This window comes from Procambarus clarkii, chromosome 92 (assembly GCF_040958095.1).
Source record: "Procambarus clarkii isolate CNS0578487 chromosome 92, FALCON_Pclarkii_2.0, whole genome shotgun sequence".
NCBI classification, from domain to species: Eukaryota; Metazoa; Arthropoda; class Malacostraca; order Decapoda; family Cambaridae; genus Procambarus; species Procambarus clarkii.
In genome coordinates this window covers 9,307,610-9,335,471 of record NC_091241.1, presented here as the reverse complement: position 1 = coordinate 9,335,471, position 27,862 = coordinate 9,307,610, and the positions used below count along the sequence as shown (strand labels likewise).

The 27,862-nt window shown below is 42.1% G+C and overlaps 1 protein-coding gene across 2 annotated transcripts; it reads left to right on the top strand.

Annotated features, from left to right (window-relative positions):
• Positions 1 to 27,772, top strand: LOC123775085 (uncharacterized). 2 transcript variants are annotated; one of them, XM_045769934.2, is made up of 6 exons: positions 1 to 134; positions 10,562 to 10,653; positions 10,931 to 11,750; positions 18,833 to 18,993; positions 20,614 to 20,800; positions 22,590 to 27,772. In XM_045769934.2, exons 3-6 carry the CDS (start codon positions 10,964 to 10,966, stop codon positions 27,323 to 27,325), a joined length of 5,871 nt encoding a protein of 1,956 aa, XP_045625890.1. In that variant the 5' UTR covers positions 1 to 134; positions 10,562 to 10,653; positions 10,931 to 10,963; the 3' UTR covers positions 27,326 to 27,772. The 2 variants fall into 2 exon arrangements, with proteins under 2 accessions (XP_045625890.1, XP_045625891.1); XM_045769935.2 differs by lacking the exon at positions 1 to 134 and adding an exon at positions 521 to 840.
• The last annotated feature ends 90 nt before the right edge of the window (positions 27,773 to 27,862 follow it).

The window sequence follows — 27,862 nt, the reverse complement described above, 5'->3', positions numbered from 1 at the left end:
GTCATGGTCACGTGGTACCAATGGAGAACACGCAGGCGGAGCTCCCAGCCCCGGACACACTCTCCCAGCCTCACCACACACACGTGTGTGATTTACCACTCCCACTCTCTGAGGAGCCCACATGAGTAGTCAAGGTAAGTGCTCTTGTAGTCTGGGGTCTTAAAATGGAGGAAAAAATGGAGAGTGTAGTCCCGGGTGTCGGGAATATTGACAAAAGTAGTGTAGCCGGAGAGTTTGTGTGTGTGTGTGTGTGTGTGCGCGCGTGTGCTGGTGTGTTTGTGTGTGTGTGTGTGTGGTGCGCCCCAGCAATCTGGCCTGGTGTTCTTATCTGTGTTCAACTGTTTATAGTATGTCATATGTTGATACGGTCTCACTTGTCTTGTGTAGGGGGGGTAGGGGGTGGTGATGGGTGGACGGCGGCAGTTTTGTAGTTAGTAACAATGTATAGGGACACCCCCCTACACACACACACACAAGTTGCTGTGTGTGTGTGTGTGTGTGGTGTGGGGGGGGGACAGCCAGTCAACGCTCGCCTTACTTCGGGGACGGACGGTACATCTATCCTCGCTCTACCCCCCCCAACATTTCCGTTCCTCTCAATTCCCCATCCACCTCTACTCTCTCTCTCTCTCTCTCCTCCTCCACCTGTTGTCTTCACCCCTCCCTCGTGACCTGACCAGCTCCCCCCTACACTCTGGGGACACACAGTGGACAGGAACCTGGAGCCTCGATGGTTGGCCAGTGGTGGGAGTCTTAACTCCGGGGCTGGTATTGTTAGCCAGGTGGACTGCTGCTTCTATCTTGCTCCCGTAGAACACTTGTTTAACACTCTACACACAGGTGAGTCTTCTTAGTGTGTGTGTGTGTGTGTGCGTGTGTGGGCAGTGGTGATGGCTCTCTCTAATGTGGCTGAGAATATCTTTGTATTTTAATGTATTACGGCTCTTGTCTCCCCAATCCTGTATGTGCAGGTAACATTGTGTCTGAGTGGATCACTTCTGCCATTAACGTAAGTATACTCAACTATATTTATACAGTACTCTAGTATATTCGTGTGTATTACTGATATTTGTATTCGTGCATTATTCCAGGGTATGTGTGTGTGTGTGTGTGTACTCACCAAGCCACGTTGGCTAGATGTTGAGCTCTAGTTATTGGCCGTAATCTAGGCGAATTCAGTCATATCAACTTTGTATGAAGTTCCGTTTCAGAAAACCTTGGCATGAAACGTTGATTCGCTTCCATTTGTCACGTGGTCTTGGCCTCTTTTGATATAACGTATCAACACTTCATATCTCTTGAGTATCGTTGACGTTGTGATCGTGTCCCCTCTTGTTCCAATCACATATATACTCCATGTCACAGTCATTTCTCGTAACGTTTATAGTGTATAAGGGGGGGGGGGAACTTCAGTGTACTGTTTTTGTTTGAATCTCCAGAGTATTTGTATATGTGGGGTCCCTATTGTATTTGTGTTGGGTCCCTATTGTATTTGTGGGTGTGGGGTCCCTAGTGTATTTGTGTGTGTGGGGTCCCCAGTGTATTTGTGTGTGGGGTCCCCAGTGTATTTGTGTGGTCCCCAGTGTATTTGTATGTGTGTGGTCCCCAGTGTATTTGTATGTGTGTGGTCCCCAGTGTATTTGTATGTGTGGTCCCCAGTGTATTTGTATGTGTGTGGTCCCCAGTGTATTTGTATGTGTGTGGTCCCCAGTGTATTTGTATGTGTGTGGTCCCCAGTGTATTTGTATGTGTGTGGTCCCCAGTGTATTTGTGTGTGTGGGGGGTCTCTAAGTGTATTTGTGTGTGTGGTCCCCAGTGTATTTGTGTGTGGGGTCCCTAGTGTATTTGTGTGTGGGGTCCCCAGTGTATATGTGTGGAGTCCCTAGCGTATTTGTGTGTAGGGTCCCTATTGTATTTGCGTGTGTGGGGTTCCTAGTGTATTTGTGTGTGGGGTCCCCTAGTGTATTAGTGTGTGGGGTCCGTGTATTTGTATGGGGTCCCTATTGTATTTGCGTGCGTGGGGTCCCTAGTGTATTTGTCTGTGGGGTCCCTAGTGTATTTGTGTGTGTGGGGTTCCAGTGTATTTATGTGTGGGGTTCCAGTGTATTTGTGTGTGGGTCCCCAGTGTATTTGCGTGTGCGCGAGTCCCCGGTGTATTTGCGTGTGCGCGAGTCCCCGGTGTATTTGCGTGTGCGCGAGTCCCCGGTGTATTTGCGTGTGTGCGAGTCCCCGGTGTATTTGCGTGTGTGAGTCCCCCAGTGTATTTGCGTGTGTGCGAGTCCCCGATGTATTTGGGTGTGTGCGAGTCCCCGGTGTATTATATACACACCGTGTATGCGAGTCCTTAGTGAATTTGTGTGTGTGAGTTCCCGATGAATTTGTATGTCTACAGTGTATTTGTGTGAGTCTAGTGTATTTGTGAGTAGTGTATTTGTGCGAGTGTCTAGTGTATTTGTGTGTGTGAGTCTGGTGTATTTGTGTGTGAGTTTCTCTGGTGTATTTGTGTGCCTATTGACAACGGAGAATCTTGTTGTTTATACACCAACTACATGTTTTTTTGTTCCTGGTGCCTATTTTGCAAGCCCTCCTGTGTTTCAAGTTCTTTGTCGGAACTGCTCTATTGAAATTGTTGATGGGGGTGGCTTCTTTTCTTCCTCTATCAATACATTCCCCCTACTGACCATCCTTATAGTCTTAGTTTAAATGATTTATTTTGGACCCTTTTACGAATCCTGCGAGCGGTGACCCTATTACAGTTACATAATGGTAAGTTACATAATGGGTTCAGGACTCGACTCCCTTGAAAGAAAATTTGGGTGCCTACATTTCTTAAAAATAATTTGCGTTTACAGCTTCCACCTATGGCCTTTTGTCCCAGTTTCTCTCAATTCAGGTCCCCACGATATTTTGTATATATATATATATATATATATATATATATATATATATATATATATATATATATATATATATATATATATATATATATATATATATATATATATATATATATATTGATAATAAGTAATATCCTCGTCTTCTAATTGTGATTTTCAGTTCCCGTGTGCCTATTTTAAAACCACTTCACTTTAGATTTGGTTGGGGCTTTACGAGGTACGGATTTAATACATGTCGTGCATTCTGGTAGTGGCCTTACATAGGCTGTGGAGATTGTCTTGAAAAGGGGTTTTCTAATTTTGTAAACGCCGGTCATGTTTTGCCAGTTTCACATGTGTGGCCGATGCCACTATCCCTAGATACAGCTTGCTTTCTATTAAACGAATTTTCAAACTAAACGAATTTTCAAACCTACCTAACAGACCTCAACCAAGCCTAATCATTTAAAGTTTTAAACTGTTAGAAAAACGGGCTTCGTGGAAGCACCTTTGTATGATTTGAGTGAACACGGCGGATTGCCGAAATTATATCCCCTCCCGCAGTCTCTTTTGTTCTTACTGCCTTATTCCTATAGTGTAGACTGTTCCTAGTCTTTTTTCTCCACATACTATCAACATTACGCTATCTTATACTTTTCTGGGGATGAAGTATAAGTGGTAATTGTCCCACGACCGAGCCTCGTTACATTGAACTCTTCCCCCCCCCCCATCCCATCAGGCTTCTGATCTGTTGCATTATAACTATTGCGTTATAACTATTCGGACGTTCGAAGTTCATTGTCTAATCTGGCCTTAAAGTTGTGGATGGAGGCGAGTTACGCAATTTCTTTAGCACATTTGCGATTCAAGCTTCCAAGCCTCTCGTTCCACTGTTTCAATTCAAAGAGGTTGTTCTTTTCTACCTTGTCTTTTCCCCTTTGTTTCTCTTGTCCTCCAGAGTTATGGGATCTAGTTCCATTAATCTAGCCTCACAACTTAATCGTAGCTCTGGCAGTAATCTTGTTGCAAACCTTTGTACCATTTACATTGTGGTTTCATGCTTCACAAGGTGCAGATTCCAGGCCGGCTCTGCACATTCCATTATTGATGTAACAAAGACTATATAGATTGTTGTGTTAACAGTGAGTGTGTGAGAGAGAGAGAGCAGTGTTTAGTATTATTGTCCGTACGTGTTAACTGCGTAAATATTCAAGTAGGAAAATGAAACTAAAATTCCGAACGTTTCTGTGTTTCAACACATTAACAAGACAAATTGGTTAATAAAGATTAAGCCACCTAAGAGGTGACACGGGCATGAATAGCCCGTAAAGTCAAGGCAGGTGATTGATTGATAAAGATTAAGCCACCCAAAAGGTGGCACGGGCATGAATAGCAAGTAAGGTATAGACAGATGAGTTTAAGATTATATACCCCACTACACCTGAGTAGATAAAGATCGATATTCGATATTTGTTTATGAAACTTATTTACTCAGGTGTAGTGGGGTATATAATCCCAAACCCATGTGTTCTCTCTGTATTCATTGATAATGTGTTGAAACACGAAAACATTGGGAATTTTCGTTTTTCCTACATGGATACTTACGCATAACCGTATCACGTGATTTTTGTGAATATTCTTGTGCGTGTTATTAAGTCTTTACCAGTCTCCGTGGTGTAGTGGTAAGATACTCACCTAGCGTTCCGCGAGCGCTATGTCATGGGTTCGTATCCTGGCCGTGGAGGATTTACTGGGCGAAAATCCTTAACTGTAGCCTCTGTTTAACTCAACAGTAAAATGTGTACTTGGTTGAAAAAACGATTCTTCGCGGCGGGGAACGTATTCCAGGGACCTGCCCGAAACGCTACGCGTACTAGTGACTGTACAAGAATGTAACAACTCTTGTATATATCTAAAAAAAAAAAAAAAAAAAAAAAAAAAAAACCCAGTGTATTTGTCTCGAGTGTTCGCCCCTTTGTGTAGAGGGTAGTGAGCGCATGCGTGCTCAGGAGGGAGCGTGGCGCAGCTCAGAGCCTCGTGTTAGACCTAGGCTGATTTCAGCCATATTTGTTCGCGCTGTGTAATTGGACCCAACGTGAAACATTTGTCTTTTTTTATCATAGTCAATTCAAACGATACCTGTTAGCGATTTGGAGAGTTGTTCTGCTCTAGCAGCCTGGCCCGTGGCCAGCCTTTTTTAAGGGAGTCTCGGTAGTTCAGTTGGTTCCGTTCTCGATTCACAATCTGGAATTCAGAGTTTGAATGCAGGGCGGGACAAAAATTGTTGGGCACATTTCCTATGACCCCAGTGCCTCTGTTCACATAACGGTCAATAGATACCAGGAGTTAGTCAGTTTGTGGGGCTGCATCGGGTTGAGGGTCATTAGTTCGACCTTGAGCTAATCTCGATAAAAGTCTGCCCCTGACAAAATTAATTATATGCGAGGCTGTTTGTCTTAGTAGCCCGAAGACAAGTAATAGTCTTAGTAGCTTGTTGCCATAGCTACCAACAGCCAGGTTGATCTGCTAACTTCAGAAGTATCTTGTCCAGTTTTCTATTGAAAGCCTCCACTATTCCAACGGCAATTTTGTTATAGGTCACCTATCGGCAAATAGTGAACCAGCTCCAATCGAATGGCATTGCAGGATCATATACAGTAATGAGTTCAGGAACTGAAACCCAATATTCTTTTCACAGGCGATTGTTTCTGGGTTTGATTCTAGGACAAAGCGAGACGTTTGAGTACGTTGCTTTAAACCCAAGTGCCGCTGGGTGAACACCCAGTATGTTCTTGTTGAACTGTTATGGTTTGTATCCTGTGGGGTATGGCTAGTCATTGGCTAGGGGGAGTCCTTGATAAGCCTGGCAGGTTTCCTGGCCCCGACCTGGGGAGACCAAACAGAACGTTGATCATGGCTCGACGCGAATCGATGGAACGTGGTTAGGCTGTGGTGGAAGACGCCAGTCAACCATCCTTCGACGTTTTGGAACCATTGTTGGTAAATATTGCTTAAATTGTCTGCCCGGGTTTAGTTAGCTTGTCACGTGTGGGATGGAGGGGAGGGGGTTAGTTGGGTCTGGAAGCATCTTTGATGAATTTTGTTGTATATAATTGACAGTGCACGTCTTTTAGGTTAATGTCCGTGATGTATGTTAGCAACTTTATCGTAGTTTAGGCTTTCACACGACGGGAAGTGGTTTACCGTATACGTAGGCTTCAATATCAGTCAGACCTCAAGTTATGGAAACGTCTTTCATCTACCGGCTTTTCCAGAAAACACTTTTTTTTCATTATCACAAAGTCGTCATAATGAGTGTCTTGTGCTGACCTAATTATGCTTGCGATGGTTGAATTTCAGCTTTTGGGTCTGCCTTTCAGACTTCAATCAACTGGTGGTACAGGTTTCTGGTCTACTGGGTTATCATTTGTATACTTGGAACTGCCTCTGTGGCTCATTGTGTACTTTCCGTCCCCTGTCAAAATTTGTCGCTTCCCCTTAGAATTTTGTATGTACAGGTAGTAATTGTCTCCCCCTAACCACCTTACTGTCTTCCAGTGACCTGAGGCTTAATTCCCATAATCACAATACTTAAATCTTGCTTTTTGGTTCTGGAGTTAGTTGAATGACATCCCCTGGAATTTCTCAAGTTTCATGTGTTGTATATAAGTTTTGGAATGATTACTTATTCAGATTGCTAGTCAGTTCCTATGTTGGCTATGCTACCATATGTCACCAGTTTGATGTGTGCTTCAAAAGACAAGCTTGATATATAAATCCTGTTGTCTTTCACTCTGCCTGATTTTTCAAGGCTTTTCTCTTCCAGTTGGTTCCTTATGTCTGGCTTCCTGTTTCCAGCACCAAGCTTCATTTCCTTGCACTTGCTTGAGTTAAACACTTGTAGCCACTTGTTGGATCATACATTTAGTTTGACCTGGTATCTTAGTGTATGTTTATATAAATATATTTTGATGTCATCCGTATTAAACAACTATATAATATGTATAAATTAATTACAGTTCATTGTTGCCTTCGACCTCATTCTGACAGTAGCTGCGGCGGCACTGGAACCAATTGTATTGGCATTTGCTTTTCCATTGGAGACTTTTGGCTCCATGGAGAGGGGGGAACCTGCTGCATGGGAGACAGCTTCTCCCCTGCATCAACCTACCCTGGCTTTGTGCCCTGGAGAGGCCACTTCAGACCGACAGAGTGCAACTCCATAGTCTCCTGCGACTGATGGATGCCTACTACTACTGCACATGTACAGACACGTACTGCACATGTACAGACACGTACTGCATATGTACAGACACATAGTGCACATGTACAGAAACATACTGCACATGCCTTGTATGGGCCAATAGGCCTTCTGCAGTTACCTATGTTCTTATGTACAGACACGTACTGCACATGTACAGATGCGTACTGCACACGTACTGCATACATACAGACACGTACTGCACACGTACAGACACGTACTGCACACATACAGACACATACTGCACACGTACAGACACGTACTGCACACGTACAGACACGTACTGCACACGTACAGACACGTACTGCACACGTACAGACACGTACTGCACACGTACAGACACGTACTGCACACGTACAGACACGTACTGGACACGTACTGCACACGTACTGGACACGTACTGGACACATACTGCACACGTACTGCACACGTACAGACACGTACTGCACACGTACAGACACGTACTGCACACTTACAGACACGTGCTGCATATGTACAGACAGTGGCTGTTGATACATGGCTTGGTTTGGTTGATATATAATGTCTCACCAATGACCAGTATTCTGTTGCCACTGTATTTGTTGATTATTTTGGTGTTTGTTAGGATGTCTCTGGTGATCTGGTTATGTGTAGAGACTACATATTCCTTAATAGGACCATACCTTGAGGTTACCTTGAGGTTACCTTGAGGTGCTTCCGGGGCTTAGCGCACCTAGTATTAACCTTTGTAGGTATCTACTGATTTGTTAACCTAAACTTTGGGATCATACCTGCCTGAAAAGAATAAACAACTTTTTTCCAAATTTTAAACATTTTTGTTGTTTATGAACATAAATTTTTCTGTTTGAACCGGGTTGTTGGAAATATTGATCATAAATATTTTCTCAAAATATAAAATTTTTGAATATTACATGTCATTGTAATAATATAGTGTATGTAGATGATCCTGTGAGTTTTGAATGCCATTTATAACGATGAAGGAAATGGAGGGCTTATAATGCAACTGTCAGAATATGGGCAACTTTATTATAGCTGTGTCAGCAAGGCGGACAGCCCGCCTGCTTTCATACCTCTCACTGTATTTCCCACTTCTATACTTCCCTTCACCTATGCCTCTCCTTCCTCTTTACTCAAAAAAAAAAAAAAAGAAAAAAAAAATTATAGCTGCCACATTCACCTGTGACATATCACACAAAACCACTGTAACTATATACTGCTGTTATAACTACATGCAATGCAACAATCACCACCACATAAGGAAAACAGTAGTTAATCCTTACTCAAGAATTTATAGTTTACCCTTGTAAATGGCAAAAAATTGCTTTACAAGTGCCGAGAGTTAAAACTAAACAAACGGGGAGAATGTTAAAATATTGTCGTTTATCATAGCGTTGCTCATTTATATTCATGCTCGGAAATTAAATTACCACTCTGGTGAAAATGTGTATACACTGTAACATCAACCTTGATTTGACACAACATACAAAGTACAAAGTGCTAACCTAACCAGAAATGAACGAACCCAAGCATCCCACCTAACCTAACCTTCCGATGCTTAGAAAATGCAGATATTTGCGAGCCACCATAGTACTTCTGTACTGTACTTTGTAATTTGTACACTGGAGACTATAAGCATAGTCTCCAGTGTACATACTAAATGAGACATGCTAGTTGAGAGGACGGGTTAGTGGCACAATGAACACTCATTGCTTCCAGAGGAATTATTGTGCTGTGTATTTTCACTAAAATTTCTTCTCTAATATTAGTAATCACTATAATCTAATATTTTTTCTATGAAAATAACATCACTGTATTTACATATTGACAAATGTAAAAAAAAAAAAAAAGAAAAAAATCCTTTGGGGGGAAGGGTTACATTATCCGTTATGGTTATACTGTATAATATATTACTGTATACTTTATCAAAGAAAGTGGATTTTTCCTTCAGTAAGCTATTTGAGCTCCAACCCTTCATAATCTGCATTCTGTAAACATCTCATTATGGTTTCCCATTTTTGGAGATACGAAGCTTGTTAGACTTGTCAAACACCCCTTAGGCCAGTGACTGACTTTCACCATGACGCAACTTACAACTGTCACCTAATTTGTGGATACATATTTACTGCTAGGTGAATGGAAGCACAGTATTCAGTGTTCAGAAACGTGGCTGTCAGAAAGTTCTTCGCAAGAGGCTAGTATAAGATACTGTATAGAGAAAGATGGATTACAGGAAAGAAACTGAACTGGATAAGAGGACTAATGCCTGAAAGATAGGAAACAGGTCACCGTCAAAGATTCGAGTCGGCATGTTCAGCCAGACCAGGTTCAGAGGGAGCACAATGCAAGCAAAGTGGAGATGGCCTAGGAGTTGCTCAAGATCACCATGAGAAGTGGTACTTAACAAGAACGATATGGAGATTAAAAGCAAGTGAAGCCAATAATGTTTCCTGCAGTATGGAAATTTAATTCATATTGGAGTCCCAGATGAACACCAGCCATGTCAGATCTGCAATGGAAAGAGCTGAGAATTTGGCATGTTCACCGAAAAGCATAATATGCCTAATATAGTGAATAAATCCACAAGGGCCGTGACGAGGGTTCGAACCTACGTCCGAGAGGATCCCTGGCGCTGCCTTAATCGACTAACAGCGATTGGTAAATCAGGATGATTTCCCAGTTGCAATTCTTTTGCAATTATCTGTGCAGCATCTGGGATCCTCTCGGACGTAGATTCGAACCCCTGTCACGGCCCTTTGTCATATGGAACAACAGCAACGCTGGAACAAGTGTACAGTGGCATAACAGGTTTGTCATATGGTTAGACCACAAGCAGTAACAGGTGTGTGTTTTCCTTGTTTTCCTCTCCAAGAAAAACAAAGGAATACCTTTTACCTAAGTGCAGTAAAAATACTTCTTCAACATGAAGGATGAGAATACATGGAAGGAGACTTGCTGCTTCAGCCTCAAGAGGGCAAAATGGTGCATGTAATTCTCCATGTAACGTGTTGTGAGCCACTTCTGTCTCTTGATGGTGCATGCATTTATTATTATTTGCCTTGGAGTTTTCCTTTAGTTATCATAAGTGTCTTTCTGTTATTTCAGTATTTATGGACACTATAATATTTTGTTTTTTTCAGAGAATAGAGTGGTTGGTGTTAAAGAAGTGAGCATCAGTAGCTTCCTTAGTGTTTTACTTCAGTGTTTTCCCCCCCACTTTCTGCATCCCTATTTCAAGATGTTATACTACATTCCAAAATATACCGTGGCATTTTATAATGTTACCTTATTGTTACATGCATTCTTTTTACTCTGTGGTTTCATATTGCAAGTAAATCATAATTAGCTCCTTTAGTAAGTGATAACATACCAAGATGCATATATATTCAATACAGTATACGTGTCATATCATATTGTTGATTTCCAGGCATGAAGGTTTGAGGATGGTCATAGCAGCTGAAATAATTTATCAAGATTCAGCATATGTTCTTTTCTATGAAGGCAGGAAAGCCTTGCATGGTATGAGATGATGTTTCATAGTATGCATGTTTTTTTTTGTTTTTACAGTAAATTCATTGCTGGCCTGCTCTTTTATTTAAATGTAAATTTTGTGCTTGTTAGTTTCTCATGGAATATGCTGTACAGTATACTATATCTATTGCTTGATAATTTAATTATTTGTTTCCTGTTATATTACTGGAATCTATGATTTTGCTTATTTTTATTTAAAGAGGGCCACCCATATTGCTGGTGATACAATGCAGTCATTATAGGTTACTTCATTCATATCTTTCAGGTTTTGGTTGAGTTCACCGTGGAGAAATAAATAATGGAGTTTAGTGACTCAGAAACTATCTTAAATTTCCTTGAGCAAAACTCTCAAATATCAAGTGAAGATGTTTTGGTAAATGCAGAGGCTGGAATGGTTTGTAATTCCCTCAACTTAAAGGTGGAGGATGATGATGACAACCGCTTAGAGACATCCGAAACTCTTCTTGATAACCTTATCTTTAGTGTGTGTAGCGAGCAGGTTCCCACATCAACCAATAATGCAGAGAACAGCAGTAAAATTACTGAAGCCAAATATGACACAAAGAAAGCTGCTGCATCGAAGGTTGGCAGTGAGCCATCAAGGTTTCCCTTTCAGTTAAGTGAGAGTATGAAGAAAGGGCTCTCCCTTCTGACCTTTCCCTCTAAAAGAACCAACTCTCAAAAAAAGATTAGGAAATCATCACGAGCCATATCAAGTTCTCGAATCACAATAGGCGAAGCTCTAGAAAAAGCAGAGAATGCAAGACAAAGTATTTCCATCATTTTAAAGGAAGCACGTGAAGCAGAGAATGTGGGTGGAAGCATCCTAACAGATCCTGCAACACAACCACTTCCCGTGGGCAGTTCTGCTTCAGTTGGGCCAAAACATGAAGGGAAAATTAAGATTGAAATAGGGGAGGAGACAAGTCTTACTGGGGAAACTAGCATAGACACCAAAATTACAGATGGGGAGAAAGAAAATGTAAGAAATGCCTCCGAAATACCAGTCCAAAGTGAACCAGCCTCGTTACTTGAAGATTCTCATAATGACCAGCACGTTAACTTGGAAGGCTCATGCATGCAAGGTAGGATGATTGAAGTTTTTTTTTTTTATTATTATTATTTTCTACCACAGACGTGGCCACAAATTTACGGTGCTAACCAGCATATATTGAAGTGTGTACTGACGATTTTGTTAACCTGATAATATCAGCAGTTACTGATCTAAATTAAAAATTTTGTTTATAAATGTATTGCAACTTACTTTGAAGGATTAAAAAAATATTCAGATATTGTTTTAAAAAGAGGCAGAGAAGGTAAGAAATGGTAAATGGTAATAAGATGGTAAAGAAATGCAAGACTAATAATCTAGAAGAGAGAGATGGGGCAAGTGGAAGCATCAACACAACAGCAACGCCGGAACAAGTGTACAGTGGTATAACAGGTTTGTCATATGGTTATCTTGAGATGATTTCGGGGCTTTAGTGTCCCCGCGGCCCGGTCCTCGACCAGGCCTCCACCCCCAGGAAGCAGCCCGTGACAGCTGACTAACACCCAGGTACCTATTTTACTGCTATATGGTTAGACCACAAGCAGTAACAGGTGTGTGTGTCACATGGTTAGACATGCAATAAACAGGTGTCATTTGCTTCAACCACACACACACACACACTGGTGTCTAAATATATTAAGATAAACATCCATAATATTTGACAAAAGTTGTAGCACTAATCCTTTTAAGGTTATTCATTCAGTGTAATGCACTCTAGGGAAATTTATTAAGTCACCTAAATTCTCTAGGGAGCAAGTGGGAGACCTGAGGAATGTGAAGGAGCTCTGGGGAATGTAAGGAAGCTCTGGGGAATGTGGGGGAGCTCTGGGGAATGCGAGGGAGCTCTGGGGAATGTGGGGGAGCTCTGGGGAATGCAGGGGAATGTGAAGGAGAGCTGGTGAATCTAAGGGAGCCCTGGGGAACTTAAGGGAGCCCTGGGGAACATATGGCAGCCCTGGGGAACATAAGGGAGCCCTGGGGAACATAAGGGAGCCCTGGGGAACATAAGGGAGCCCTGGGGAACACAAGGGAGCCCTGAGGAACATAAGGGAGCCCTGGGGAACATAAGGGAACCCTGGGGAACATATGGCAGCCCTGGGGAACATAATGGAGCCCTGGGGAACATAGGGGAGCCCTGGGGAACATAGGGGAGCCCTGGGGAACATAGGGGAGCCCTGAGGAACATATGGGAGCCCTGAGGAACATAAGGCAGCCCTGGGGAACATAAGACAGCCCTGGGGACCATATGGCAGCCCTGGGGAACATATGGCAGCCCTGGGGAACATATGGCAGCCATGGGGAACATAAGGGAGCCCTGGGGAACATAAGGGAGCCCTGGGGAACATAAGGGAGTCTGGGGAACATAAGGAAGCCCTGCGGAACATAAGGCAGCCCTGGGAAACACAAGGGAACCCAGGGGAACATAAGGGAGCCCTGGGGAACATAAGGGAGCCCTGGGGAACATAAGGGAGCCCTGGGGAACATGAGGGAGCCCTGGGGAACATGAGGGAGCCCTGGGGAACATAAGGGAGCCCTGGGGAACATAAGGGAGCCCTGGGGAACATAAGGGAGCCCTGGGGAACATAAGGGAGCCCTGGGGAACATAAGGGAGCCCTGGGGAACATAAGGCAGCCCTGGGGAACATATGGCAGCCCTGCAGAACATAAGGCAGCCCTGGGGAACATATGGCAGCCCTGGGGAACATATGGCAGCCCTGGGGAACATAAGGGAGCCCTGGGAAACCTAATGGAGCCCTGGGGATTATAAGGGAGCCCAGGGGAACATATGGCAGCCATGGGGAACATAAGGGAGCCCTGGGGAACATAAGGGAGCCCTGGGGAACATAAGGGAGCCCTGGGAAACCTAATGGAGCCCTGGGGATTATAAGGGAGCCCAGGGGAACATATGGCAGCCCTGGGGAACATATGGCAGCCCTGGGGAACATATGGCAGCCCTGGGGAACATATGGCAGCCCTGGGGAACATATGGCAGCCCTGGGGAACATATGGCAGCCCTGGGAACATAAGGCAGCCCTGGGGAACATAAGGGAGCCCTGGGGAACATAAAGGATCCCTGGGGAACATAAAGGAGCCCTGGGGAACATAAAGGAGCCCTGGGGAACATAAGGGAGCCCTGGGGAACATAAGGGAGCCCTGGGGAACATAAGCGAGCCCTGGGGAACATAAGGGAGCCCTGGGGAACATAAGGGAGCCTTGGGGAACATAAGGGAGCCCTGGGGAACATAAGGGAGCCCTGGGGAACATAAGGGAGCCCTGGAGAACATAAGGGAGCCCTGGGGAACATAAGGGAGCCCTGGGGAACACAAGGGAGCCCTGGGGAACATAAGGGAGCCCTGGGGAACACAAGGGAGCCCTGGGGAACATAAGGGAGCCCTGGGGAACATAAGGAAGCCCTGGAGAACATAAGGGAGCCCTGGGGAACATAAGGGAGCCCTGGGGAACACAAGGGAGCCCTGGGGAACATAAGGGAGCCCTAGGGAACATAAGGGAGTCCTGGGGAACATAATGGAGCCCTGGGGAACATAATGGAGCCCTGGGGAACATAAGGGAACCCTGGAGCCCCGGAGAACATATGGCAGCCCTGGGGAACATAAGGGAACCCTGGGGAACATAAGGGAGCCCTGGGGAACATAAGGGAGCCCTGGGGAACATAATGGTGCCTGGGGAACATATGGCAGCCCTGGGGAACATATGGCAGCCCTGGGGAACATATGGCAGCCCTGGGGAACATATGGCAGCCCTGGGGAACATATGGCAGCCCTGGGGAACATATGGCAGCCCTGGGGAACATATGGCAGCCCTGGGGAACATATGGCAGCCCTGGGGAACATATGGCAGCCCTGGGGAACATATGGCAGCCCTGGGGAACATATGGCAGCCCTGGGGAACATATGGCAGCCCTGGGGAACATATGGCAGCCCTGGGGAACATATGGCAGCCCTGGGGAACATATGGCAGCCCTGGGGAACATATGGCAGCCCTGGGGAACATAATCGAGCCCTGGGGAACATAAGCGAGCCCTGGGGAACATAAGCGAGCCCTGGGGAACATAAGGGAGCCCTGGGGAACATAAGGGGAACCCTGGGGAACATAAGGGGAACCCTGGGGAGTATAAGGGAGCCCCAGGGAACATAAGGGAGCCCTGGGGAGCATAAGGAAGCACTGGGGAACTTAGAGCCCTGAGGAACAAAAGCATGTTTTGGGGAACATCAAGGAACTAGGGGGGAACTCAGAGGAACTTTTAAGGGAAATGAGGGAGCCCTGTGGAACATGAGGGAACACTGGATTCATGTGAGGGAACACTGGATTCACGCGTGGGAACACTGGATTCACGCAACCTAGTGTTGGATTCATGCAAGGGAACGCTGAGCTTAGGTGACCACAAAGAGACTTTGTTTCCACATAGGGACTTACTTGCGTGACCAGAAAGGGATGGTTGATCATGGACTTGGGTGACCAGAAAGGGATGGTTGATCATGGACTTGGGTGACCAGAAAGGCATGGTTGATCATGGACTTGGGTGACCAGAAAGGGATGGTTGATCATGGACTTGGGTGACCAGAAAGGGATGGTTGATCATGGACTTGGGTGACCAGAAAGGGATGGTTGATCATGGACTTGGGTGAATATGGAGGGACCTTGTTGATCACCAGCCCATCCTGCTGTTGTGGTAGTACTGTACTTATATAACAATAAAGACCATAGTACATATACCGACGTACAACAGAATTAGAAAATAGAAATCTATTGAATTTGGACAAACCGGAAAACGATTTTCTACATATGTTGCAGAGACAAACTAAACTAACCTAACCTTCCTAGGCCTAATACACACACTGAGGCCTAATAGCACACATAGTACATGTGTGTATGCTAGACCTAGGAATATTTAAGTTTGTTTTTTAGCTTCATTTTTTTGGACTATAAAGTGAATAGTACAAAATTCAGCTAATTGCTTAGTATGTCAATGTTTATACTACTATGGTGCACATAGTTACAAAAAATACTATCTAAACAGGAGGGTGGGTTGTGACCCCGGAGTGACTCTGGTGACCCCGGAGTGACTCGGGTGACCCCGGAGTGACTTGGGTGACCCCGGAGTGACTCGGGTGACCCCAGAGTGACTCGGGTGACCCCGGAGTGACTCGGGTGACCATGGAGTGACCTGGTGACCACGGAGTGACTCGGGTGACCACTGGGTGATGATGGGGTGACTCGGGCGATGATGGGAGGAACTCTGGAAATGAGAGAGGGACTCTGGTGACGACGGAGGGACTTGGGTGACGACGGAGGGACTCGGGTGACGACGGAGGGACTCGGGTGACGACGGAGGGACTCGGGTGACGACGGAGGGACTCGGGTGACGACGGAGGGACTCGGGTGACGATGGAGGGACTTGGGTGACCATGGAGGAGCCTTGCTGACTGCCAAGGGACTTGGGTGATCATGAAAGAGCATCACTAAACATAAAGACATAATGAAGATAGTAAAGTAGCACGAACACTTGCAGTCCGTTTCTTTATCAACAAGTGTCATGGTACATGTATGCATCTATAAATACTTATACATCTTCATGTAGTATTTTTGGTGGGGTAGTGGGAGTGAATAGAGCCAATTGCATGTTTTACAAACAGTAATGTTTATTGTTCATTTCCTAATTATAAAACCAAAAGGAACAGGAATGGGGGGATAAAGCCTGTTTAATTCCTGTAGTGGCAAGATACAGTACAGTAAATTTATATTAGCCATTAGTGTAGAGTACAGTACATGGTACTGATCCTGTAATAACTATAATATGAGCTTTATATCAAGGGTAAGAATAATTGATAATAATTCATTGTGTTGGGGGACAGGCAGTCAGTATTAAATTAACACTTTCGCGCTATCTGAACGCGCCGGCGCGTCCGGTTTCGTCTAACGTAAACGCATAGTGGACATAAAGTTATGTCAACTTTTAAAATATTTGTATAAAATTCAATTTTTATCCGATTTACTTTGGGTTTGTTTTAAACTGCGCGCTATGAGGCTCTCTTTCTCACCACTAGGCTGCATGGTACAATAAGTTCATGAAAGGTGTGGATAACTTCGATCAAATGGTATTTTGTCCCAAACGGGTTGCAGGTGGGTGACTTTAGCCGTTTATACTGGTAATGCTTCCCCCATATCATGTATTATATGCATATGTCTGTTTAGGGAATTTTATTCCGATCAATATACAACCAAAAATAACTGTGTGCATCAAGTATAAACTTGACAAACATAACAAAAGTAAAAACATTTCGTGTGTGTTTGACGCTCACTGATATGTTCCAGCGTTGTTTTATATTTGGCGCTATTCTAACTTACGCTTTGTTGATATTTTTTACCTATGGGCACATAGAACATTCTATTGCGAACACATTGACGCAAAAATGAATGACGTACATAGAAAATTAATGTCATGAGAGTGAAATAAGTATAAACTTTCAAAGCGCCGTGCGTCGTCCCGTCACCGATACCGGGTAACAATTTCACCAGTTCCCACACTCTTGCGGGCGGGCCGCAATCATTATTCTACGCTTATATTCATATCACCGTGTTGGGAATTTCATTGCGAATCCATTGATACCAAAATTAACGCTGTAGAACAAGTGTGGAGGTGATTACAATCCCAAGAGTAAAAACATTTTGTTGCTGATGGGCGCTCATGGCGAGTCATCTTCGTAGTTATTTATTTGGTGCTGGTATCCCTATACGTTTCGTGACTTTTTTTACTGATGTTCTTCTAGAGAATTTTATTGCGAACACGTTGGTACCAAAATGAAATACGTAGCATGAGAACTAAGGTCAGAAGAGTAAAAAGAGTATACACATTTTTGTTTTTACGCTTAAGCGATAAAAACGCAGCGCGCACATTCGGTTGGCTGAGTGACCTTTGCGGAGAGCGCGAAAGTGTTAAATTAAATTTTTTATTCTGGAAAAGTACATACTCAGTACATAGTTGAGTTACAAACATAATGTTGGATTTATAGACAGAGCTAGTACATACAATACCTAAAGCCACTAATACGCATAGCGTTTTGGATAAACCCCCGAAACGTTTCGGCAAACGTTAACCAGTTTCAGGCAAACGTCGTTTATAGTATATACAAACGGTATGTGTTAGGCTTATATCGAGGGGTTACCCCCCCCCCCCCCCCTTCTGGGTTGAATTACTGACCCTTCCCAGGATCCTTCCCCACAACAAGCTGACTAACTCCTGTGTATCTATTTGCTGCTAAGTGGACAGGGGCATTAGGTTATAGGAAATGCGCCCAACCATTTCTGTCCCGCCCATGATTCATACCCAGAGTTCTTGATAGTGAGTCGAGAACGAACCCGACTGTACTACCGGGACCCTAAATAATATAGTACAGTACTAACCATACTGTAGTGTTGGACAATGCTATACTGTAATGTTGCACAGTACTAATGTGTAGTATGACTATACAAGACGTTAAGGTTATGTGTAACTTTACGGCTGCTGTGTTAAACATTACTGGAATGTAACACATTTAATTTTATCTCTGAAATATTAGGCATCATTCAAGTTTCTTTATATTTTAGCACTGTAATATCTTTAAAGAACAAGGGATAATTATTACAATAATAAAATCTTATTACAACTACCAGTACAGTACTAGCAACATGTACGGGCCTGGTTTTAGTGTACATGACTCCAGATAAATTAGAAGAAGCTGAAAATATAATTAGATGTTACTCCAAAGTAAGTTTTAATGCAGCAACAAATTGAAGAGATGTTTAAGAATGGATCTGGGAAGGTGGTGCCCATATGCCGTACAGCATTTTGTTTGTTTTTCTTGTTAAGGACAGTTTTAAAAGCTTAATACTTACATTGATTTTTCAACATTAGCATATCCTGGAGGTGTGGGGAATTGTTCATGGCTCATGATATTTGTAGATGCCATTCTCAGTGCTCTAATTTTGATAATGCCAAGTACCAAAAACTAGCTCCTCGGGTAATACAGTACAGCTTCTTGCGAGTGACGAAAAAAGGTGCAAATTAACTTACTTTACAGACAGACACCTCTTTTTTAATTTGTCAAAAATTCTGTAGGTAAGAGAGAGGCAGTGGCAAGCAAGGGTAAATCCACTGCAACATCCAGACTTAAGCTGTCACCCAGAATGCGGGAGCTCCTGAAGTTTACCTTCGCACATGAACACTTCCCAACATCTGTCCACATGGCACGCCTGGCCAAAATGATGGGCGTGCAATGGGTGAGTGCCATCATTATCAACTTCAGCACCTTTTTCAACTTAGAGGGTAGGTTTTCTTTTAATTTGCTGCACACAGATGCTGTCATGTGTAGTCATTATTTTTATTTTTCTTCTTTCAAAAGTTTGCCCCCGAGCACAATTCTCTCGTATGCTACTCTTAAAAGTGCTAGCTTTAGAGATATTAAAAAAATTTAACTAATGGAAATTTTATGGACATCTTGCATTAAATATGGAAAAGGACTTATCAGAATATCACATACAGCAAGACCCTTCTCTCATTGAACACACAGGTAAATATAAATTAGCAGTGCTGTAACCTGTGTGATATCCTCTGATGTATACTGTATTGCATTACCTTCTAATGCACTTGTCACTGTATCGTACGCACAATCTATAGGGATCGTTGAGATCAAACTAAGTCATAGTAAGCTAAACGGTGTTGCATCTCCGAGCACTTGTCTGGTGCAGTAGTAAGAGAGACAAAGCATAGGGAAGGGGGGGGGGGGGCAGCCTTGCTGTTCTGTTCTCAATGGAGTTTTCAGAAGATAAAATGGCAGGGAGTAAATTATTCACAAGATTACATTATGGGAAGAATCTTGTGGTTAAAAAGCAATTGGTCATACCATTCATGTACTATTATGCTATTATGCAAAACATTTCAGGCAGTCAAGTGAATAATGATAGTATGGTGTCAGAGAAAGAAATAAGAAACACCAAGTAGGCCTGTATATATATCAAAAGTCTCATGGTGCAAGTTAAATATCTCCCTGATTACCAGAGATAGCAAAAGTAGTACTGTGGAAGTCACTGACGAGAGTGTACGACTACTCTAAAGAGATTGGAGAGATTCCAGAATTGTGGAAAATGGCAAACATGATACCAGTGTTTCAGAAAGAAGACTGGCAAGAAAATATTCGTGTATAGAATATTAAAATATCTGGAGAAAACGGTATTCATAACAAGGAATCATGAGATCATGGAAGGAAATTATGCTTAACAAGCTTAACTGAATAACAAATCAAACACATGGAAAAATTGAATGGGTTTACTGCAATTTTTCTTGATGTTCTCTATTCTTTTGGTATCTCGTACATTGTGATCATATTACCTCTTATCCTTCACTCCTCATATCAGATTGGATTATCTTGTCTTCGTAGTTGATTCCTCTCATCACTGGTACTTGCCTCGTGCCATATCTCTACAGTACTGTATCTAAATTTTTATATCATGTTTTAACAGGTGTGGGGTTCCATACTGGACTGTGTACTCGGGTATAGTAATGGCCTAGCATATGCTTTGTATAGTGTACTATTAGTGTTCTGATCTGTGTGGATTATCTCATCTCTTAGAGGCATTTGAAATATATTTATTTGATTTCATAAACAATATTATTTTATATGATGAAGGCAGGAGACAGGTACTTAATTTTTGACAATTTTCGATAGGAGCTTCAAGAAATGTGAAAAAGATATTTAATTGAAGAAATTACGAGTGTCGAGGGATTATACTGTAGTTTAAATTTTGAAGAAGTGATTGGCTACCTCTTGCTCTTAATATACATATGTTTCATCAAATTGTTGTTTTTATTTTGTGTATTTAAGTAAATTTTGTTCTTTTCAGTCACAAATAAGAAACTGGTTTACCGATTGCCGTGTGGAAAATAAGAAGGCAGGTATATTCCCACGAGACAAAGTACTTGTACAATGTCCTTATTGCGATATCACACTGGACACTGAAGTAGAACAGAAGAACCATCTCTTCTCAATACTTCATGTCAGGAAGGTTCTTGGGGCAGAATTTAATGGTGGTAAGTGAGTCTTATCAATTGTCTACATTATTTAGCTGAACTTGTCTCTTTTATCTACCTGTTAATAAATGTGCTAAGTTTATATTAGTCAATAATGAAAGTTGATTAAGCAAGGTTGGTCAGTTTCAATGAATAGTTAGTTTACACAGACATAATTACTTCCTTTTTTTTTGGGGGGGGGGGCTTCATTTTGGCTTCATTCACCCAATAGATGATAACCATGTCTGCATACAGCTTCAGGGAGCTACTGGGGCTCACCCAGAAATTGGCGTTTCATTACATTCAATGCAGATTTTTGTGAGCTCTCGCATCTGGTTGTCAAGTTGGGAACCTTCATGCTTTCCTCTGGAGGCTTCTGCTCTGTCCCTTCAGCCCTGGTGGGTGGTTTTGTTTGTACCCTTCCCCTTTTTTGGCAAAGAATGAGATGATTGGTTTCTGTAGAGATCCTTTGGGAATTGATGCTTGATTTGTCCAGTCAGTGGTACACTATTTGTTGTCCTCTTGTGGTGGTTTGTCACTACTTGCAGTGCTTTGGTGTACATACTGTTTGTTGATTCTGTTTCCTTGGTTCCCTGTTTTTTTCCCAGGTTGTCCGCAGTGTCATTAAATCTAGCCAGCCTGTGGTATACCCTCGGGTCCATTATGTTTGCAAGTTCATGACTTTAGTTGCTGTGTTCATTTAACATGTCATAAGCTGATATTTGGGCTTGAGGGTTTTGGATGTTTAACAGAGTCCTGGTGGCTCATTAACTGATCAATCTTCCTGGTCCCAGTTGGACTTGTGTTACCCTCTCTTGGGTTTCCCATCCTGGCATCTTGTCTTTGTGAATCTTGTTGCAACAATAATCCTCCTAGGTAAGTTGCATGTCTTCCATCTTTGTTAATTAGCTTCAGGCCTGAAATTGAAATTGAAACGCCATAAAGAGGATCCTCCAGAAAACCAGCATTGCATGTAGTGAAATGGCTCTTTCTGGTAGGACCTCGGTGGCTCCATGATTGATTCCTTCCCTCTCTACCAGGTTTTTCTGTTCTCATTCTATCAGTTATGGACTGAGACAAAGATGACAATGAAGCCTGGAGCTCCCGTGGTCTTGCCACCTGTTGGCAGCCACTCACACTAGACGGTTCGAGATAGTTTCGAGAGAATCATTTAGGTTTGAGTGAATAATGTGTCGATTCATTTGGCTGTTTCAGTGTTACATTTTCTATGAACTTTGCGGCTGTCTGTATTGCTTCACTTACTTTCTGGACACTTTTTTTGTTATTGGTGATCGTATAAAGTCCCGAGCCCCCCATACTTCTGTGAGGGGCCTCAGTTGAGCTGTTTCCTGGTAGGCCACACAGGACTCCTATGGCTGATGTGACTCAGTAGGGGGATGCCATCTCAGTGAGATAGCTTCAGGGAGCCATCGACGCTCTACCCGAGAGAGGCATTTCATTACATTCAACGCTGATTTTTATGAAGCACTAATTTTGTTTTGTTTTTGGTCAACTGTGTTAGATACTCATCTGTGTATTTAACAACAGATAAGTTATTTATGCATGTACAGTGTATATATGTATCCTGTATATGTCAGCAGACTTGAATCTATGCCTTCTCTCAAGTAGACTCGTTCATTAATAAACTAATAAGATTTGTACACCTCTTCACTGACTGCTTTTATTTTATGTACTGTATCTACCATAAACTGTTTAAAGATAAGAAAATACATATTTTATGTTTGTATCATCCAACAAAATTTGCAAATATGAAAGATAATATTTTCAATCAATTTTAATTTTGTTTCAGGAATTGGCTCAAAGCCTATCAGGTGGAAGAAGCTACCAAGCAGTGTGAAAGCCGTCAGTAAGAACTCTGGCGGTCGAGTGTTGGCCGTTGGCTATTCTGAGATTGTGGATGATAATACTGAGCCAGATAAAGTTACTCACACAGATGAAGCAGTTGAGGAGTTAAGTGAAGCAGATGAAATTGAATCAAAGAAGCTTCAAAAACGATGGACAGATTCTGTGCTGCTTCAAAGCATAAGGGAACAATCTTTACAGAAAAATGCTTCAGGCACAAGCTTAAGTAATAAATCTTTTGGATTTCAAAGTGGCAGTGGTGGTAATAGGGTACAAGAAAAGGAAGAATGTTTAACTTTTATTAAAATGGAAGCTGGAGAAGAAGGAATCGTGCAAAACACTATTGGCAGTGACAACAAATCCAGCACAGAGACAGTGGAAACAGAAACCTTGCCGACTGGTGACACCGGTGCTTCGTTACCTACAAGTGTGAAGCATCCTATTGTTGTTGGTCCTGCAGAGCTGTGCTCAAATAACAGTGATAGTGTTAAGCAACTACAGGTCCCCAGTGTCTCTAAACCAGAGGTCATAACAATTAGTGATGTTTCCATCAATATTTCAGCCTATAAAAATAAATCAGTGCAAAGAATAGGAAAACAGATGCAAGATAATGAGATGGCTCAAGTTTCAACTTTGCAACCAGGTCCATTAGTACAAAGAAAAGGTGACAAATATTCTAGATTTGAAGAAGTTGGCAATAATCTGAGCAATGACACAAATAGTAAAGTAAATACCCTACAAAAACGAGAGAAGAAATGTGAAAAGTTTGCCATTAAGGTAATTAAGGAGGCCAAGACCAATGCACCTTCCATCCCCAATATAAATGTTACTCATGGTATTAGTTCCACTTCAAATGTAAATGTTAACCCAGTTACAAATCAGGCATCAGGAAGTACAAGTTTAAATGCTGAATTGTGCATTTCAAGAAAAAGATGCAGAACCACTGAGGGCACTGGTAGTTATATAGAGTCCCAGCACATAAACACTAAAAATACCCACTACTTGCAAGCACCTTTTATGACCTCAGTCTTATTAAAATCTCACCAGAATATCAGGAATGCTTCAGATGAGACTGTAGTAATTGGCTATCAGTGCCCAACTTGCAGTAAAATTTTTCAAACCGAGTGGCTAATGATAAAACATTGCACCATCCACTTCAAGTATATATGTGACATATGCGAGCAACCATTTCCATCAGAACCCATGCTCAAGCTCCATATACATGATCATCTCACTGCAGCTTATGAAGATGAAAAGTACTATTGTCAGTTTTCTTGTAAAACTTGCCATAGCCTTATGTGTGAATGTTATGAGCCAATATATTGTAGGCCAAAGGAAATACCCAAAGGATATTCAAGGCCTCAAAAAGCAAGACGGTCCAAGAAAACTTTCATTAGCAAACCAAATTCTGGTTCCAATGATCATTTGGTTGTTACTTTAGCAGATTATAAAAAACTTGTTCAACCTATGGGCAGCTTAGGGAACATAAGAAGTGGAAAGAAGAAATCAAATGCCACCCAAGGAAACCCTAGTGGTCCTCGCATCCAGAAATTGCAAATACGAAACAACTTACAAGAAATGTCTCCTCCTAAAGAATTTGATGTAAAACATTCCAAGTCTCATGGAGAACCCAAAGAACATGACAGCCCAAAGCAAGACACAATATTCTTGGACAGTTCTAAAGATGTAACAGAGGTAATTATGCATAATGACTTGATTGATGTGAAGGAGGAGCCTGTGGATACTTTTTCAGAAGATCTGCTTAGTATTGATGATGAACCTTTGGGCGCTTACAGAGGTAAAAGGCCAGTTAGTCGTAGAAGACCTAATAAATTATCAAGCAATTACATCTATAAGGACACAGATTTTTATTACATGTGTGAAATGTGTGATGCAAGTTTCCTTTCTAAGGCAGAATTGAGCGAACACATGTTCTTTCATAGACTCAAATCACGGAGTCGCAGAGGAGAAAAGAGACGTGCACTTGGCACAGCAGACCAAGAGAGACAAGAAGTATTAAAACGGCTGAAGGTAGAAGAACTTCAAAGTACTGAAGTTGCAACCATTAATGTAGGGGGATTTGAAAGGTTCAAGTGCCCAATGTGCAAGGGACACTTTGCATCTGTCACAGATTTAAATAGGCACAGAACACAGGCTCACAAGGGATTTGACACAGATGTATTGCATGATGTAAATATGCCAGTTCAGCGCACTGAAGTTTTCCAGTGTGCATTCTGTGAGAAATTGTATCGAAGGGAACGAGAGCTACGAAGGCATCTTAAGCATGATTGTGTTAAAATCCCTAAACATCTAAAGGCTAAAATATCCTTGGGTGTAACTCTTTCTCAATTAGAATCTATGGGAAATGGACCCCTCTATCGGATAATTAAAAGAAATCCTGATGATACTCCTGTGTGTGACCCATCTCCTTCAAAAACCTCCAGCACAGTAACTTACAAAGGACCCATAACCTGTAAATATTGTCTTATGGTGACAAGGAGGGAAGCAGAAATGAAACGGCACATATGGAAATATTGTGTAAAAATACCAAGGGATGTTGTCAAAAAATTCAAATTAGGTGCAACATTAGAAGAGCTTGGATTTTTGTATGGCAGTGATAAACCTGAGTTATCGGAAGATTTGCTCGCATCTAATAATTCATCACCCACGGAAAATAACTGCACATCACCCACTGAAAATAACTACCTATCACCCACTGAAAATAACTGCACATCACCCGTTGAAAATAATTGCATGTCACTCCTTGAAAATGATTGCCCATCACGAAATGAAAGTCATAACCCATCATCCGCTGAAAATAATTGCACATCACTCCTTGAAAATGACTGCCCATCACGAAATGAAATTTATAACCCATCACCCACTGAAAAAGCCAACTCATCACACAGTGAAGATTATAATCCACCTCCCACTCTGTGTAATGTCCCATCAACCACTGTAAATGACAACCCATTAACCACTGCAAAGAAAAATATTTCTAGTTCCTTAGTTGTGTCACAGATAATTACAATAGATTCTCCACCTGCCAACCGTGCACCTAGTCAAATGTTCCCGTTTCCTTTGCCAGGATTACAATTTTCGAAGTCCAAAGAGCCCTTGGTATGTTCATACTGTGGTTTATGGTACTTCAGAGAATCTGCTATTCTTAAGCATATGAAAGAGCGCTGTATCAAGATACCAGATATGGAAAAAGAGTTTCTGAACAGTGGATCTCGTATTTGCAGTGTGCCTCAGAAAGGTAATGAAGCAAGTGAAGCCCTGCAACTTTGTAAGGCAGTGTACAAAAAAGTTGAAATGCCTGAGCATATTGCAAGATATGTTTCCCTGCAAGTTTCCCTGCCAGGGAGCCAAGAATCAGAATCTCTATCTATACTCCCCTTAGAATTAAACAGTGAAAAAAGGGGTAGTAGTAAGGAACTGAGTGAGCCTCCTGTAGTTGTTACTATAAAACGGGTGCCAGTAGCAGAGCAAATAACCAAGAGGCAGGGCAGGGGAGGAGCCAACAGGAAAAGTACAAAGTGTCGCAGATGCCACGAAAGTTTCAAATCACCTGAAGCAGTTCTTGCACACAGCAGTGTACATCATGGGCCCAAGAAGGGCTTTTATAGGTGCAAATTGTGCCAATTTAAGGTGCCAAAATATAAACAATTAAGAGAACATGTATGGGAACACACAGAAGAGACTCCATATAGATGCCATGTTTGTGAGGTTAAATTTAGAGTAAGTGATGCTCTGGTAGAACATATGGAGACAGAGCATGCATACAAGTTAGTCAAAGAGAGGAACCTTTACAAGTGGTTACCAGGACGCAATGGCAAATACAGGGACATTAAACCAATGTGTAAAGATAATTGTGAAGAGAGCTTAGAAGATCTTGATACTAATTTGGATAATCTTGCTGAAGTTATGGTGATTACAGACAGTGACATTTGGACTGGTACGAATGCAGGAAACACATCAGCAGACAGTGAAAATGTTGATAAAATACCTCATGAAACTCTTGAAAGAGTGGCAAATGACAGCAGTCAACCTGGACAGTTTGAGAGTAAGTATCTTAAAAACAAATCCTCTTTGTCCAAGGGAAATATATCTGTATTTTCAAGCTGTGAAAATGAGAAATGTGTTGACCGAAATGTGGAGACAAAGCAGTCCACTTTATATATGAATAACTTGGCACATAAAGAAGGTATTGAAGAGAAAAGCAAGCCTCATCATACAGTGAAAAAGGAGAGGGTAGATTCTGGACAGAAAATGACCTCTTTAAAAGGAAAAACTGTCAATAAAGATGCTACTAAAATGAAGAAATTAATTTTGAAAAAGGACAAGGAAACAAAATTGAAACTGAAAGCTATAAAGAATTGTGATGCAGAAATGAGTTCAAAGGCTAAAGTGGACAACCTGAATGCAGTAGTAAAAATGGAAGAGACCTGGGTAGGTAGGCCAGTAAAAGGAAATATAGACACTGAGAAAGGACATTTGAGCCCTGAAGGGAAGGAAATAGTAAAATTACAAGAGAAAACAAAAGAAATAAAAAAACAGGCAATTGATGAAGCATGTGGTGATGATGGCTATGCAGAGAATGGTGAAGGCCTTCTCTCCAATGTTGGAAACCTTGATAGTGTTGTAGAGACTGTTCATCTGACAGATAAATGTCTCTCGTGAGGTTTCTCTCGTATCTTCCTGGGCTGTTCTGTACAGTATGTATATATATATACACAGTAATATGTATAAAAGTTAATAAATTCTCATAAGTTTGATATTTTGACTCCTGTCAGCTGTTAATAGGATTTGGAAGAAAATGTGAAAGTTTATATGAATTATTTATTCTGTTCAGCACTACAGTGTTTATGAATTGCCGTTTTGTAATAGTAAATCTGATCTGATATGTATATAGTAACACAGTATTTACTATCAACAAAAATGTGCCATGTTTTCATCTAAATATGTCAGTCTCAGATTATTCTGACCATTGTTCAGGGATGTACTATACTGTACTCGCCTCTGTTTGTGATACCTGTTCTAAAGTTATAAGGAATGTATATAACTTGTTTATAAAATACTTTTTTAAGTGAGTTATTAGACCTAAGTACAAATAAATATTTCCAACAATCTTGTATTCAATTATAATTCCACAATTTGATACAAGTGGGGAGGCGGTCGGCCGAGCGGACAGCACGCTGGACTTGTCATCCGGGGTTC